This window comes from Bidens hawaiensis, unplaced genomic scaffold, assembly GCF_021521415.1.
Source record: "Bidens hawaiensis isolate Kalapana, Puna unplaced genomic scaffold, B.hawaiensis_p1.1 tig00010895_1, whole genome shotgun sequence".
NCBI classification, from domain to species: Eukaryota; Viridiplantae; Streptophyta; class Magnoliopsida; order Asterales; family Asteraceae; genus Bidens; species Bidens hawaiensis.
Window position 1 is genome coordinate 87153 of NW_027491842.1, and position 17158 is coordinate 104310.

Sequence of the window (17158 nt, forward strand, 5' to 3'; positions counted from 1 at the left end):
AAACAAATAAATGAAAACCTGTCTCTCATTGGTCCACAATATCATTTCTTTATTTCTTTCTTCTTTTTTTGTAATTTTTCTTTTTTTTTTGTTTTAAATCATTTTTTCCTATTATTTTAAACTATTTTATGCTACTTTTTTAGGATAAATGAATTCACGTCGGTTTACCGTCACAAGACACGTAAGTTTTTTTTTAGCTTGCGGTGAGTTTTGTTTGTTTTTTTGTTTATTTAAATATGTTAGTTTATTATTATTATTATTATTATTATTATTATTATTATTATTATTATTATTATTATGTTTTTGTTGTATTTAGGCATTGGCCAATTTATTTTTTGGTTTAGTTCCGATGCCATAACCTAACACATACTGAATTCACGTCGACTTGTAGTCGTACTGCGCCAATTTTACCAAATGACTACATGACAAATTTATTTATTTTATCATAAGTTATACCAATGTAAGTTGCCTTTTAGGTTAATTGCCCTTAACGTTACAAACCTAACCTATACCGACTGAATATGCGTAGCTGCTTCTTCACAACACGACAGGTTTTGATACCTTGTTAATATCAAAAAACCTTTGTTGAGCAACATTTTCTTGGAATAAGTTCAGATATGCCATCTATTATTTTTTATTATGTTAACATTTTGTTGAGTGCTCTACTAATACACATATAACATAATTAATCCCCAATACCAAGCAAAATTTAACAAACATTATACATCATCAAGCAAAATATCTTTATAAGCTATTGTCTGTGACATTAATCTTTGTCATGTACAATTTAAAGGTTACTGAAGATATTCAATGACAGTCTAAGCATTCAACAAACTTGGGAATAGGGATGTAACCATGAGCATTTCTAGAATATTAAATAGAGAAGAAGATCCTTCATTAAACAAAGAAAAAAAAGGAGGGAAAACAATAACAGAAAAATTGCAGAGGAAAATCAGATTGGGGACCAGCTTTACTCCAATAGGATCATCTTTGTAATTAATTTTGTCGTCGACGGTTCTGATTTTGAGGTGATAGGTACGAGTATGACCTTAAACGGAGAAAAAAAAAATAAAGGGCGAATTCGGTTTGCGGAAACAATAAGAGGGAAATCAATTGTATAGATGAAGATGATATGGGAGAAGTCAATTGTACAGATTAATAAATGTTGGGCATAAATAAAACATATATGATAATTTTAGTTTTGGTTGGATATATATGATATTTTGAATGTTTGTAAGGGTATATATGATATGACATAAAGATTAATAGTTTAATCTTGCAACTATTATGTTAAAATGAAACTCGCCTTTTTTATACAATTTTCTCTAGTACTATACTAATAATTCAAATCTTAAAACAAACTGATTTGAAGGTGTATGCAGTATTGCAGTGACAATATAGTTTCGGGCCCACTCCACCAGGTATTTAGCTAAAACTCAACCCATCTGGTCCATTGAAATAGATCACAAGTGCTAGATTCATTTAGATTGAACCAACTCCAATGGGAGACTTTCCATAGCAACCTGAAATTTTGATACAAAACAAATCAAAAAAACAGTTAAGCGGACAACGCCTACAAAACCAAATATTACCCATTTTCTTAACGCTCGCGGGTCATATTTTGTCTGCAAGTTGTACAATTCAGTCTGAAACGTTACAACGATAGTAACTTTGAACTCAACCGAAAATGGTCTGCACAAGGAATTAAAATCTTGTGATCAAAGAAAACGTTGACAAAAATAACAGTTTTCACTAAAATAACTTTAGGACGTTCTATACGTTTATATAACTTACCCTGAAAAGACGGTTGGACATGTCAAAAGTCGGGGAAGCATGACATAAATAGGCAAAGGCAGATTGTGACTGACATCTCCATCTGCTATCTATGAAAATGTGAAAAATATTAGTTAGTTTCATAATATTATGTGACAGATGAAAGAAACCTTAAAAAGATGTTGGGTACCTGAGTAGTCTGAACTACAGATGTTTCTGTTGCTATATTTTCTCCAACCATAATTGACTCCACACGAAGCAAGTGAATGTCAATTGAGTAAACAGGAACCGCAGATGCTTCAACTGTTAGTTCTCCCACTAACGCATCAGATACAACGCACTGAGTGCAAATTCTACCACAGATTTTAAAACCACCTGTGGAACAAACAAGGATGATATGTCAGTTATCATAATCAACATCTCAGATATTTACTTAAGTGACTGTATTTTCAAATAATTAAGAGAGTTAATTGCACAAATGGCCCCTGTGGTTTAATCATATTGCATGTTAGTCCAATGAAAGAAACCTTACGAAGATGTTTCATAGGACTTAGTCCTAAGATTTGTGAGCGTGTTGCACGTTTAGCCCCAGCGTTAATGGCCGTCAGTTCATAATGAAAAATGACCCCATGTGTCATCCACGTGAGGGTATTAGTCTTTTAAATTGCAGACCTTAATAAAAATACTACTTTCTCCTTACAAAACAGATGGTCGTCTGTTCGAATTCCTTCAACACACCATTACATCGTTCGACATCCATCATCGCTCCATCCATATTTCAAAAACCGCCCATCAATATAAAATGACAAATATGCCCTCACATGGAAAGTAGAATGCATGTGAGATTACTTAACCCCAAAAACTGAAGGGCATTAACGCTGGGGGCTACACATGCGACCGCTCACAAATGTTTGAACTAAATTTATAATTTTTCATCCCAGGGGCCAAACATGCAATATGATCAAACTACAGTGGCCATTTGGGCAATTAACTCTAATTAAAAAAAACCTGCTTTGAGTTCGGGAAGCAAAGAATGCCTTTGTGTGTCTTGAGTGATATAAAAGAAGACCGTTTCAGGAGAAACAGGTTTCTCGGGGACAATGGCTGTTGAGAAATAATCACGGTTATGATAAAAAAAAGTAACTTTATATCTAGTATTTACAAGTGACGATACAGAAACTACTGCAACTTTTTACCTGATTCACTTTCAACTATAAACTCCACAGTGGCGGATAAAGATTTATGTAAGTATCCTCTGACAATATCTACATTTAGCAGATACTAAGGTAGACATCCAATAGGTTATACGTGTCATATACCAATAAATGTTGAAAAGGATGGAGTGTAGAAAAGAACATTGTACCTGTATGCTAATGTTCGCTCCATGGAAAGTTTCAAGAATTTGTCATCATTTTTTCCATCATTAAGGGTTATGGAAAATGGTATCTGTCTTCCAACACAAAATGTTTATATTAATAAAAGTTTTATGATTACATAAATGAAACCACGAGGTCCTTGTGTAACATTATACCTGTGTTGTGCCTGCACTGATCTTCCCGGGAGGCTGAAAAGTTATCATATTTCAATTCTTAAAAATGAATTATTTCAAACATCTAAAGACTAAACATAGTTCAATTGACCATGTTATGATTTGATAGTGTTTTGTAATTGTTCTCATTATCATAAAGCACTGGTCAAAATATAGATACAAAAGAATGATAAAGGGAGAGAAATACACTATGCGAATAGGCTTCAGAACACCATAAATTGATTCAATGAATCCAGCCGAACCTCCACGAACCTAAACACCAAATTAACCATATCATGAACGAGTTTAAACAATCACAAAATATTGTTACAATTATAATAGGCGCAAGGCCCATCACTTTTCGCTACCTAAGGCACACACTGTTTAAAAAGCGCATTTGAGGCACACTGTTTTCCAAACACCGAGTGTTATTATGCATCAGAATTTAGGGGTTGCAAACGAGCCAAGCCGCTCGCGAGCTACTTGAGCTCAGATCGACAAAAAGCAAGAAACGAGTTGAGCCCAAGCCTCAAATAAAGCTCGTTTGGTTATTGAGCCCGAGCTCGAGCCTTGTGTATTTTAAAGTTTTACCTATATTGGACTTCTATGTGTTAACTTTACACTGCACAACCGACCCGAGCTTTGGCTCATAAGGTTTTTTCCTAAAATATATAACAGTAATTAAAAACGTAAATAAACTAATTAATAAATAATAAACAATCTAAGTCCAAGCTTGAAAAAACAACTCACTAGCCGAGCTCGAGCTCTCATAAGTCACAACGAGCTGAGCTCGGGCTTGACTCACTTACTACATGAGAATGTTGTACAATTGGGTTTTAAAACTAAGTTGATATCACTGATTAACTTGTAAAATCAATAAGACATAATACATGGGTGTAAACGAACTGAACCCCAAGCTGAACTAGGCTCAAGCTTGACTAATTTAACTAACAAAGACTCAAGCTTTGTATATTTATATGTCATTAAGCTTTTGGTTTGGTGGTCAAGGGGTTTTTTCTTTATGGGTTATCTCCTGGGGTGATCATGTGTTCGGATCTTTAGGGCGCCAAACTAGTGTGAACAATTAATATTTCATTTCAAAGCTTAAACTCGGGTATTAGTGATTGGTATGTCTAACGACTTAACACGGAGTCAAAACGTCGTTCGTAAAACAATTTATATATACACAATTGGCAACTATTGTGTGCTTATATGTTTGTACACAGTGATATTTAATTATTACTTGAACTTGGTCATACGTTAACAAATATGAGACCCACTTATAGAACTTGGTTATACGTTTAGGGTGCAGTTACTGTACGCTAATGTCTTAACGTACGGTAGGTATGCGAGACGCTCAAAGGCAAAAACCTAAAACGCTCACAAAACTTAAACGCTCGGCAAACGCTAAAAAACGGTCTTCGTGAAAAATTGATCGATTAACCATTCAAAACTGTTTTTTTCGGTGAACAAATGATTGATTGGATATGTATTGACGATTCCAAGATGTTTGGATGTGTTTTCATGGATCGATTCGTGAAAAAATGGATTCGCGTACATAATGTACGTTAAGGCATTAGTGTATTGGATCTTTTCTATGTTTATTACTTTCTTTTTCTATTTTTATTCTTTTTTTTCCTTATATATAGTGCGCCATAAATAAACAACATATTATAGATCGTTTTCTTTATTTAACTCCTTAATCATATACTCATAGTCTTTTATGTAGTAGGCTTTCTATCATACACACGGTAAAATTTAATTTTTAAATCAGTGAACAAGCGTTTCAAATTAAAACTAAGTAAAAAAGTCGGTAGAAAGATATTTAAAATTATAAGATAAACATATACATAATCAATATGTTTATCCCAAGAGTGTTAGTAAAAATACAAAATAACTCTATATTAATTTATAGTCACTTGAATAATTTTATTTATTGTGTTTCGACTTAGTTATTCTTTTATACAATAACTAGTTTGATCCTCCCGTGTTACAGGAGTTTATTTAAGTTTTTGTTTTTAATCGTTTTTCTATTTTATGATAATTTATTTTTATTTTTATTTTTTAGCGTAGTTTTGCTTTTAATTTAATACCTATATATTAGTTTGTTGTTATATTTTTAGCGTTTGGGTTTTTTCAATTGAGATGTGTAAGTTTTTTAGATTTTTAATGAACAAACATAAACGAACATGAGCATGTTGAATTTTTTTAAATGAACACAAATAATTGTCTAATGAAAAATGGGACGTTGATGTAGTTGACGATGGTGGGTAGTATCGGAAGTTAACCGGCGATGGAGATGATAGCAACGAAGAACATGTAAAGGAGATGATGAAAGTGCTTACCAATAAATGAGAACTTATAACCCATTTGAGGGTTTTAGGGTTTGGTAAGACCCATAACCCGTGAAAATTATTCATTGATGATTTGATGCAGTGTGGTGATAAAGTTTGGAAGTCAAACACGTTGATTCTAAAATACCGTGAAGTACTTCCCAAAACTCTTAAAAAAAGACGTAGATCGTAAATAAGATAAATAATTGAACCTGTTGATTCACACGAATACCAGGATCAATTCTTCCAACTATCGTTGATTCATAAAGAATACCGACAATCAGGTCCTTCGCAAACTAACACACACGGTGACAGAGAGGAAATGATTTTTTATATTTTCCAAAACTTATTTCTTTACATCACAAAATCTCAACTATTTAAAAGAAATAGAAAACTATTGGGCTTCTAATAATTAAACCAAAAGACATGAAATACTAATTATAAACTCTTGTAATTCCATAACTCATGTCGTCATTAATTGGTAAACTTTTGATTTCCCCACATCATTTTCTCCACCTTTGAAAAAAACTCGCCCTCGAGTTTTTGTCTTTAAACCGTAGCCACCTAGGTCAAAGGGACCATTCATCCGATTCATGCTAAATACTATCACCACACCTTCACCTTTAGGAGATACGTGTAAGGGCTCATCACAAATAATTACCACTTCATGCAATTCTTTTATATTCATGTAATCATCATTCACTTTGGGGCCCACCATATCAAGCTCAAACATAAAATATTTTTCTTTGACCTTCGAATGTGGGAAATAGTTGATAATTATGGTAGGCAATTTCTTAAAATTTGCATATTCATTTAACTCATTAATATGAAGTTTCAAAATAGTGGGAGATACCATGTATATGGAAGACAAATTCGAATCACCATTAACCACAATATCACCACCATTTTCTACCGTACCATCCCTTAAAATTTCATCAAAAATACCTGAATAAATTGTAGACCACTCATGTTTTCTTTTTAAACTTTTAAGAACATCACCGGTTGCCCAACCATACCATTCCTCGTCCTCGTATTCATCAAACACGGGCCATGAATCATAGATATTGTTCCCCTCACAAGCCATATTGAGCCAGGAATTCGGCTTTGATACCAACTGATGCAGTGTGGTGATAAAGTTTGGAAGTCAAACACGTTGATTCTAAGAATACCCGTGAAGTACTTCCCAAAACTCTCAAAAAAAGACGTAGATCGTAAATAAGATAAATAATTGAACCTGTTGATTCACACGAATACCAGGATCAATTCTTCCAACTATCGTTGATTCATAAAGAATACCGACAATCATGTCCTTCGCACACTAACACACACTGTGATAGTGAGGAAATGATTTTTTATATTTTCCAAAACTTATTTCTTTACATCACAAAATCTCAACTATTTAAAAGAAATAGAAAACTATTAGGCTTCTAATAATTAAACCAAAAGACATGAAATATTAATTATAAACTCTTGTAATTCCATAACTCATGTCGTCATTAATTGGTAAACTTTTGATCTCCCCACATCATGATTAACGGGTTATTTAACAAATAAATGAGATGTTATAATTCGTTTAAGGGTCATCCGGGTTTGGTGAAACCCATGACCCGCGAAAATTATTGTTTGATTATGAAAAAGTTTCACAAATAAATGAGATGTTATAACCCATTTAAAGACTATCCGGGTTTGGTAAGACTCATACCCATGAATTCGGGTCAAATGCATGAGAAACCTCCATTTTGAAATCAAACAATCTGATGGCTCTAGAGAATGGGGGGAACAACCTAAGAGCGACACGTAGGATTTTATGGTAGATAATTATATAGATAGTTAGATGTTTTATGTTCGAACAACATTTTGTGAGTTAACATGTCATAAGACGAGTGTGTAGTTTAACGTTTGACACTCCAGCCGCAACACGGGGATGCCAATACTAGTTAAGAAGAAATATCACCATGTATATCATTGAGGCATTGAGCTACAAACCCTTCGGTATTTTTAAAAAGTGTAAGAAAATATATTTTTTTAAATAGTGTTGTTGAAATAATAAAATAGTGTTTTAAAACATTGGATTGTTTATCCCTCCTAATCCCATCGAATAAGTTAACGTTTATTTGATTGTTGCATGATATATACTTATATAGATGCAAAATGTGTCGCGATCGCGACTTAATCTGAATAAGCTAAAAAATCACACAAAGTTATGAGATAAACTATTACCAAACAATTAATCAATTCTTCTTTCGTTTTTTTAAGTTAAAGACAAATATGTAGCTCGTAAAGTTACATATATGTAGTTCACGAATTAAGCTACATATATTTTTGTTAGACAATGAAACCTAATCAAGAACAAAGTTTTGAGTCAAAACTGTCAGTAGTTAGATTAACGGAGTACTAACACATCTTAGCACATGCAACTTATCAACAAGATCTTCATTATCAATTGCAACTCTCACTAGTGGTGTGTTATTTGTGTTTAATAATCATCACATCCTTGGAATCGAACCCAACACAGTTCCTCCATTCACCACATTAATGTGTCATCATGTTTCTATTATTCTATATAGGTTAGAATTTTTAATCCCTATGAGTGTTCATGTTTTCTTGATAAATGCAAATAGATTTATGGTGAGAGATTTATACAAATTAATGCTTTTGCTATAAATTGCTTTCCTTGAAAAAAAACTTTTAAAATGAACATACAAAATCACAACATAATTTCCGTTTAGCCAATGCTAATGAATACACGTCTTACAGACTCACACGTTAAATGTCTATTATTTGCTTATTGGGTTAAGTACTTAAAGTGCTGAACATTTAGCTCAAAATGAGCTTGACAAATCACTTATCAAGCGACTTTAGATGTCTTTATAGACCAATGATTATGAAATCAAAACTACTAGTTTTAGTTTAAAGACACGCTATTCTACATGCAGTAACACTTACTTGTATTTGGTTGTCTTTCTTGTAATAGTTAGTTTGTGGCCAACAACCAAACATATCTCATCTAAGGATTGATCGTGTCGTATATATTACATGTGATGGTGGGTAATTGTCAGTGGGGATCTAGATGAAGTATGTTTTAGGTATCGGGCACAATATATAGGCTAAAAGTAAACATAAATTAAAATTAAGCTATTCACACGAGTCAATGAGCAAGTGAGCAACCTCACCTTGCCCTAAGTTCGGTTGGAAATTTAAACCAGTAAGCTCATCTTAACTCTGATGTTACACCAACTACTTTCTAATGACCTATTTCAAGACGAGCTTCGGGTCATAAACTACTTTAATAATCCTAAACTGTAATGAAAATTTAAGGGGTTCAAATTTAAGATTAGTCTAATAAAAGATTTACCATATATACAAAACAGTGGTGTAGGATGTATTTGATTTAATAAATAAAATTATTGTTCGATTTAGAAAATAAAATTCGAAAGTCGGTACCAAGACATCTCAAGCGCAAACATAACGTAGCACAAGTAACAAATGCTTGAATTCCTCTACAAAAGTATAACCAGTTTGTCTGTTTGTTGGTATTGCAAGTGAAGCAGACTAGAGTCTACCTCTTCCTGTTATCAGCAACATAACCCCTTAAAGAAGGCGATTGAGTGAGACCGTAGGGAGCCACAGTTGTATTCTGACCACCATTCTTTTGCTTCATCCGCTTCCTAGCCAAGTACCCTCGAACCCAAGGTGTCAAATCCTCGTTGATCTTGATCATGAAGAAGAATATGATACGGTAGATCACAATCATGCTAAAAATAACGCTCAGGTTGATCCATTTTGATCTTGTCACCGTGATTTGGAAAACGTATTCCAAAACATACTCCCCTGGGATCTTGGGTAGGTCCGGTGATTGGTTGTCGAACATCAGCCCCCTTAGATCGTTTTGGTATTGCCCCTACACAAGCATTGACATAAGCAACCATATTGTAAAACTTTTTATATATTTAGTTTAAGGTATTTTACAACTTTGTCATCATCATTAGGATTGTTCAAAGGGTAAGACCCTACGCTTTTACCTAATATCCTACCCGGACCCTTTACCCTTTTAGGAAGAAACATGGACCCGAGACCCTACCCTCTAACCAATAAAAGGGTCGGGTATAAATAAGGGTTTCGAGGGTCCAACCCTTTACCCTTTAAGACAGTAATCACATCTTTTTTTTTGCATTTACTAGTTGCACATCTCATAAATGACTTTAATATATGAATCCTAGAATAATTATTCTTCCATTTAATAACATAGTAACATCTAACTTCAAAAGTTTATCAATTACTTGAACTGATGCAAACAATATTCACATTCATAAATTACTTGTAGAGAACAATTCAGTTATTTCCATATATATGTTTTCATTCAGTAGTATGGCCCTTTATTTTTATTGTTCTTAGTAGTTGAAAAATTTCTAATGAATCATATATGATATACAAGCCTCTCATAAATTTTAGATTAATCGTGAATCTGATGTATATCTAATAAACAGGTCAAGGGTTTGAAAAAGGGTCGGACCCTTGAAACCCTTTTACCCTTTAAGGTGAAATTTAAATACCCTTTACCCGACCCATATTATTTATTCGGGTCTAATTAAGGGTTTTAAGAGTCGGGTAATCGGGTTTTAAGTGTCCGACCCTTATCTTGCTCACCCCTAATCATCATCATCGTACTCAGTAAATCCCACCAATAGCAAAGCTATGGTAGGGTCTGAGGAAGGTAAGATGTAGACAGCCTTACCTCTACCACGTAGAAATAGAGATGCTGCTTCCAGTAACATATAGAAAAAGTATACCTGAAGAGCCCAGAAATGGAAACTAATGTATGACATAGGGTAACGCCAAACAGGTTTTGGTATGTCGTTAGGGAGTCGGAAGTAACCCGATACCAACATGAATATGCCCTGCATTACACAAGTTTTTATATGTCATTAGCTAAAAATGGACAAAAAAAAAATGATTGTCCCCAACCCAAACCGACAAGACATGTATAAAACAGTAATAAGAAATGGTAAGTTTCATCCGACCCATTAGAAGTCAACATATTATATGCACGGACCTGAATCCCAGCGCCAATGATGATGCCCATAAGGAAATTGGGGACGACACTAGCTATGGCCATCATAAGGCTTTCAACAACCGTCACACTCGCATAGAGGCACAATACAAAGAAGAGATAGTGCATGAACCCCGGGTGAAGGCGGACCATGAAATAGCAAATTGTTCCAGAGATGAAAGTGATTATTATCAGAAATGGCATCGCTGAGATCGTATTGCTTATCACAAAAGCAGTCACGCCATAGTGACCATTCAATCGCTCTCTTTGAAATACCTGCACGAAATTTTAAACCTTTAGATATAAATAGTTTCATATTATTACTAAAGCTCAACCAAACATCTGGTTACAATTATAGATTATTAATATTAGACGATTTTACTAATCTACTATAGTTATTACTATTTGAGTTATCATTGTTCTTAAACTTTGTTAATTTTAACATTATCAGTTACTCAATTTCATTGTAATTCCTCTGCATATAGAGATCTTGTTTTCAGTTATCAATATAAAAAAAATGGCATTCATGTTCCACTTAACATGGTTTTCTTAAGTTGTAACAATAACAAATATATTAACTATTTGCAAAGTAAAGAAAGTGGACCGAAATGTTGAAGGATCAGCCTAACCAAACCTGTTTTGATTCATAACTAAACTGACCCAAAAACATTTTGTAACATAAAATCAGCTAAAAATATGATGAAAGTGACCTTCATATCTTCCACAAAGGAAGGGAAACCCCCGATTGACATAAACGTGACGAATCCAAAGACGAAAGACGCACATGCTCCTCTTGCCAGAATGGAATTATAGCCCGTCCCAACATTCAAATAAATGGTTCCAATGCAGACCGTGACCAAAACATAGATGACGAGCCTCAACCAGTAATAACCGAAGTCCCTCGACATATTAACAAAAGAACGCTTGGTCAACATAAACGTCTGCATAAAGAAACTAGCCTGACTGCCACCCGAATCCAACACCGTTCCTTTCTGCATTCAACATATGCGCTTCATCAAAATGAAACCTAAACAATAAATTAAATAGTTAATTGTACATTTCAGACTACTTACAACTTTCGACATCTCCTCAACTTTCTCATTGGCTACATAACAGTACTGAGAGGTACGATAATAATCAGTAAGCGCTCGGATAGCTTCAGCGGTTGTGACTTTCTCCAATGGATCATCACTTGCTTCAAACTGATTGATGTAAACAGAATTAAGTAGAATACAACTAAACAAAGAGTGTATTACAATTAAACCATATATACATATCATACCCGTAGTTTCATGGAACCTTTCAAGGTGGCTTTCACTTTGTCGAAATCAGAATTGATGCAACGAAGAAAATGATCCGACGGGTTTCTAAGAGCTGGGCAAGGAAATCCAGCTTGTGCGAAGAACTGCAAATTAACTCATTTATTAGTTGTTGAAGGTTACCCGTTATGATACCTAAAACTCGATCTTAAACTCACCTTAAAACCTACTTGAAATATCAAATTCTCAACTAAATTATTTTCTAAAAACTTAATAATTTTAAGCTTATAATAAAATTATATATTTCTTGAGATTATACAACATGTTACTATATTTAGTTTTGATGCCAGTGAATATATCTGGACGGGTATCACCCAATACCATAACCGTCGAAAACACAAAAATATCTAAATAACTACTAAAGATTTGTTACCTCGTATGCTTCTGAAGCAAGACCGAAGTAAACGGTTTTCCCTCCAGACAACAAGTACAAACGATCAAACAACTCAAAAACTTCACTACTTGGTTGATGAATCGAAGCGATTACAGTTCTTCCATCTCTAGACAAACCTCTTAATGTTTGAGTAACAAAGAAAGCTGAAGCACTGCCCAAAAACCAAATAACTTACTTCATTTATATAAATATTAAATTGGCTTATACAAATATTAGACCATTAATTATCATACAAAAGTTTACCTATCTAAACCACTGGTGGGTTCATCAAGAAACAGCAGTCTTGGTCTCATCAAGATTTCTAAGGCAATACTAACACGACGTTTTTCGCCACCACTGATACCGCGCAAGTGCCAGTTTCCAATGACTGTATCAGCACAATCTTGGAGACCCATTTCTATTATTGTGCTTTCCACCAATGCACGCTTGTCCGACCACGCCATTTTATCCGGTAGTCGTAGTCTAGCAGAGTATGATATGGTTTCACGAACGGTAAGTGTACCGATTAAGTTATCATCTTGAGTTACATAAGCCTGCATATCAACTTGTCATTTATTCATTTAACTCCACATTTATGTACTTTTGTATTTATTTAATATATTTTATAAAAAAATTTAATTTACCATATTATAATCAGGCAATTTTGTATATATATACACTTGTTAAAATTTATATACGAAACTAAAAATATCATATACGGCCTTAGGAAGTAGTTAAAGTATCATATATACCAAATTTATTAAAAAATTAACAATTTAGAAAAATAACCATTTTACCATATTTTTCTAAGACTTTATTTCTTTTATTTACCTATTTTTAGATTTATATTTTTTTCATTTTTTTCTAATAAGGCAATTTTGTATATATCCTTATACACTCGTTAAAATTTATGTACCAAACTTAAAGTATCATGTATGACCTTGCAAAGTAGTTAAAATATCATATATACAAAATTTATTAAAAACAAATTAATAAATAATCATTTTACCCGTATTTTGCTAGAACTTTATTTTCTTTTTACCTAATTTTAGATGTATTTGTTTTTTCATTTTTTTCTAAGACTTTGAATTTCATATATGGCCATCTTGCTTAAAAGTTGATGTTGATCAAAATCCATACAAATTAAGATAGGGTTTAAATGAATGTAACCTAAAAGGGTAGAATTGATAATTAAGTAAAATTTTATCAAAGGTTGGTATATATGTTATTTTAGTTTTCAGTATATACGAAACTTTTTAATTTTGTAGGGTATATAGAAATAATCCGTAATCGATTGACATCTAAACAGATGGAACAATTTCTACCCGTTAAATTTTTTCCCTTGATTTTCAGACCTAAAAACATTAAAAAGGATATACAAAAACAGAAAATAAAAAAATTGTATAATAGTAACACATAACTACATTAATAAATTGCGGGCACACCATGTGTGTCGGACCATATTGTTATTAAGTCGTTTCAATACCATTTATTATTTCTTTTATTAGATTATATCTATCAATATATTTAAGCACCTTAGATTGACATTTAAAAAAAACTAATAATAAAAAAATAATAACAATATCCTTTAAATAATCAAAACTCCTAGGTATAAATTATTAACCTAACTAACTCTTAAATAAATATTAAAAAAAGTAACAACTTACAGCAGTTCCAAAAGAAAGCTTGGTTTTCCGGCCATTAACATACACGTTCCCAGAAAGAAAAGCATTAGTTGCAAGCCGGCTCGATAGAGCATCAAGCAAAGTGGACTTACCCGAGCCGGACGGACCCATAAGTGCGGTAAACGTACCCGGCTCGGCGTAGCCAGTTAACCCTTCTAACACGTTCTGAGTCTCACCGTTACTTAGTGTGACCATGACCGTTAGATCCTTCCAAGCCAGCCTAGCTGACACATCTCCCACCATGTCAGTGTTTGTTTTCTCTTTCCAAATGGTTTCGCTTAGAGGACTCAAGCCGATCCTTGTCGGCGGCTTGGTTTCCTCTATTTCCATCATCACTACTTCACTAGTTGATGATGAATCTTTGTTGTTTGTACTTGTACTCATCATGTTATGTTTTGTGTTGTTTAGTTTAAAACAAATGAAAGGATGAATATAGGTTAATATGGTCTAGGCATTCATTTTGGTTTTGAAGTAATATAAAAACAAGGAAGAAGTGAAAGGTGTGAAGAAATGTGTTGTGTGTGAGGATGAGAGAGGTGAGAAGGTGAGGAAGAAATGGTGTGATCACTGATCAATATGGTTTTGTTTGACTGGTTGAGTAAAAGCATGTTTGCAAGAACATAGGGGCATATTTATTATCCTTATCACTAGCTAGTAATTGCAAATTTCCTATATATAATAATAAAAAAAAATAAACTTTGGGTTGTATTTTCATATGTTTTATCAATATAATATATTTCAAGTGGGGATTGATGGATAAAATGTAGTTGAGCTAGCTGCTATAAATGTTTCTCTTAAAACACATATCTTTATAAGCTTTTATTAATGAGAACTGGAGTTTTTATGAAGCAAGGAGATACAATTTTAAAAAATGTACTTCCTTATATTATGTATAATGTATACATACTTGCTTTGTTTTGATTTGATCAATCTAGCTTATATTATTTAAAACAGAAAATGTATAAGTTTGTATACAGTTATATGTTACGTAATAGGATATTTGGTTGTTGTAGTGGTATAGACGAAGATTGACTCTTTAGGTTTCTTATGTATCCTTATTGCTATAAATAGCTTACTATAATGCTAATATATAGTTATCCCTATTCAGTTTTGTTTTATTCACAAAGCAACTTGGTATATGGAATGGTGTTCTCTTACCCAAGGTTTTTTCATCACAACTTGGTTTGTTCAATTTTGGACATCATTTTATTTACTTACATTTTTTGTGTATGTCTTTCTCTATGTGGCTTGCCGCCACAAAGTTGATCTATGGATTCAATTGTTTATTAGTTAAGGCATGTTGTTGATTCATCCACTTTCACCTTTTACAACCATGGTTTGTGTATCCTTGGATCAAGTTGTAGTCGTATTTCGGTTTCCAAATGTCGACTTTGATGATCTTGAACCTTTTTGGCCCTTGGGGGAGGAGGATTAACTTCTTCTAAAGAGGAAACTTAAATGAAACTATTTTTGATAACCATTGATGGTAAAATTCACTCTACAATAACCTACTTTATTCATTGTCTGATTTAGTATTTATGCCCCGACTTGAAACTTTGGTAACCTAGCACGATTATAGCTAGGACTATTCACGAATGGTTAATCGGTAGTTGATGATTAACCTAAATCTAAACTGAAAATATTGATAATTGGTTAACCGTTTTAAGGTTAACCGATTAAACCATTACACCAAGCAGATTTGTATACCATAGTCGTATGTTGGTAAGTGTATAAACTAGAAAATTGTACGTGTGACTGTGTGAGTATGCAAAAGGTGATTTAATGTTGCTCAACCTATAGATTTTTCACTAGTATAGATTTGGCTCGTTCACACCAGCCACAAGCTTAATGAGTTATTTATCTAAGTACTACATAAAACACCCTAGACAACTTTCATATCACCCTTAGACATCGAGATGTACAGAAGGAATGTCTCACCTTAAATATCGTCAACGCATTTTAGACTTAATGATAGTAGATGAGAGGGGAACGTTACAATTAATAGGGTGTTTGGGATTTCTTATTTTACTTCCTTATAACTTTTAGGATAAGTTAATAAGTATAATATTATAACTTATTAACTTATCCCCTCAAAATAACACATACTACCAACCACCTTTTAACTTTTTCAAAATTTAATATGTCATAAGCTGCTTAAAATAAGCAATCCCAAACACCCCCTAAGTGCGCTTATGTGGGTGTAATTCTAGGATAAATAACCTCCTTGGAAGTATCCACCAAAGAAATTAAAAAGAAATTCTTGATTGAGCTTCTTGTGGGCAAAGTGAAATATATTGATGGCATGGGCAGCTAAATGTTACAAGTCGTATTAGAGTCGCTTCTATGCCATTCACAACATTAGGGCAAACCTCACCATGAATTGTAAGTCCCCGATGATGTTTAGGATAACGCGTTAGGCAAATGTCACATTCTGAATGTGATGGTGAGGAAAACCTCATCGATGACTACGAGTCCATAAAGGGGTGATTGTAACACCATGGGAAGAATCACATTAGCCTTGGAAATTAGAGATTCTTGTAATTTAATAAGGAATCCACGCCTCATATATCACCAATCATTTTGGACTTAATGATAGTGGACGCAAGGAGAACTCCACTAGTTAAGCGTGTTTATATGGAAGTAGCACCATGATGAGTAACCTTCTGAAAGTCTTCATCGAAGAATAAAAAACAAATCCTTGAGCTCCACTATTGTGGACAAAACATATAATGTTGATACTACAAGAATTAAGTTGGATGTTACACTATAAGTATAAAATAACTTACTAAATATGCCACTCTAACCTTATGATATAGCTCAACAACATTTGTGAGTGTTAATTAGTCGCCCTAACCTTTGCATAGACCAAATGGAAAACCGATGCATATTTCACTCATTTTGCATTTCAGTCCAATCTAACTCTTTTTGTGTTGATTACTACACTATATATGTCTAATAAAAGTATAATTGGTTTTAGATGCACCCTTCTAATAGGTTGGATGCATCATTGTAATTGCACAATTCATGCATTAGATCGTAACAACATGGGTTGACCGGTAAATACAACAAATTTTGTTTCACAATCTATGTAGTGTAC

At 33.4% G+C, this 17158-nt stretch overlaps 1 protein-coding gene and 1 pseudogene across 2 annotated transcripts; both read right to left on the reverse strand.

Moving 5' to 3' along the window:
* Positions 1-1197: 1197 nt before the first annotated feature.
* Positions 1198-6718, reverse strand: LOC143536712 (uncharacterized; annotated as a pseudogene). Its single transcript, XR_013135924.1, has 9 exons — positions 6296-6718; positions 3305-3337; positions 3137-3219; positions 2970-3054; positions 2782-2877; positions 1964-2148; positions 1795-1883; positions 1593-1692; positions 1198-1523 (listed from the first exon to the last, which is right to left on the reverse strand). The product of XR_013135924.1 is annotated as an uncharacterized LOC143536712 (transcript).
* Positions 6719-8999: 2281 nt separating this feature from the next.
* On the reverse strand, positions 9000-14459 carry LOC143536718 (ABC transporter G family member 11-like). The gene is made up of 9 exons (XM_077030647.1): positions 14044-14459; positions 12641-12930; positions 12377-12548; positions 11967-12089; positions 11758-11886; positions 11395-11676; positions 10688-10960; positions 10425-10532; positions 9000-9535 (listed from the first exon to the last, which is right to left on the reverse strand). Exons 1-9 carry the CDS (start codon positions 14446-14448, stop codon positions 9194-9196), a joined length of 2124 nt encoding a protein of 707 aa, XP_076886762.1. The 5' UTR covers positions 14449-14459; the 3' UTR covers positions 9000-9193.
* Positions 14460-17158: the final 2699 nt, after the last annotated feature.

Excerpts from the sequence above, each read along its gene's own strand:
- LOC143536718 (XM_077030647.1), bottom strand. The coding sequence starts at position 14,448 with ATGATGAGTACAAGTACAAACAACAAAGATTCATCATCAACTAGTGAA. Across the intron at positions 12,931-14,043 it reads AGCTTTCTTTTGGAACTGCT|GCTTATGTAACTCAAGATGA; the intron begins GTAAGTTGTTAC and ends GTTGATATGCAG. Across the intron at positions 9,536-10,424 it reads TCCATTTCTGGGCTCTTCAG|GGGCAATACCAAAACGATCT; the intron begins GTATACTTTTTC and ends ATGCTTGTGTAG.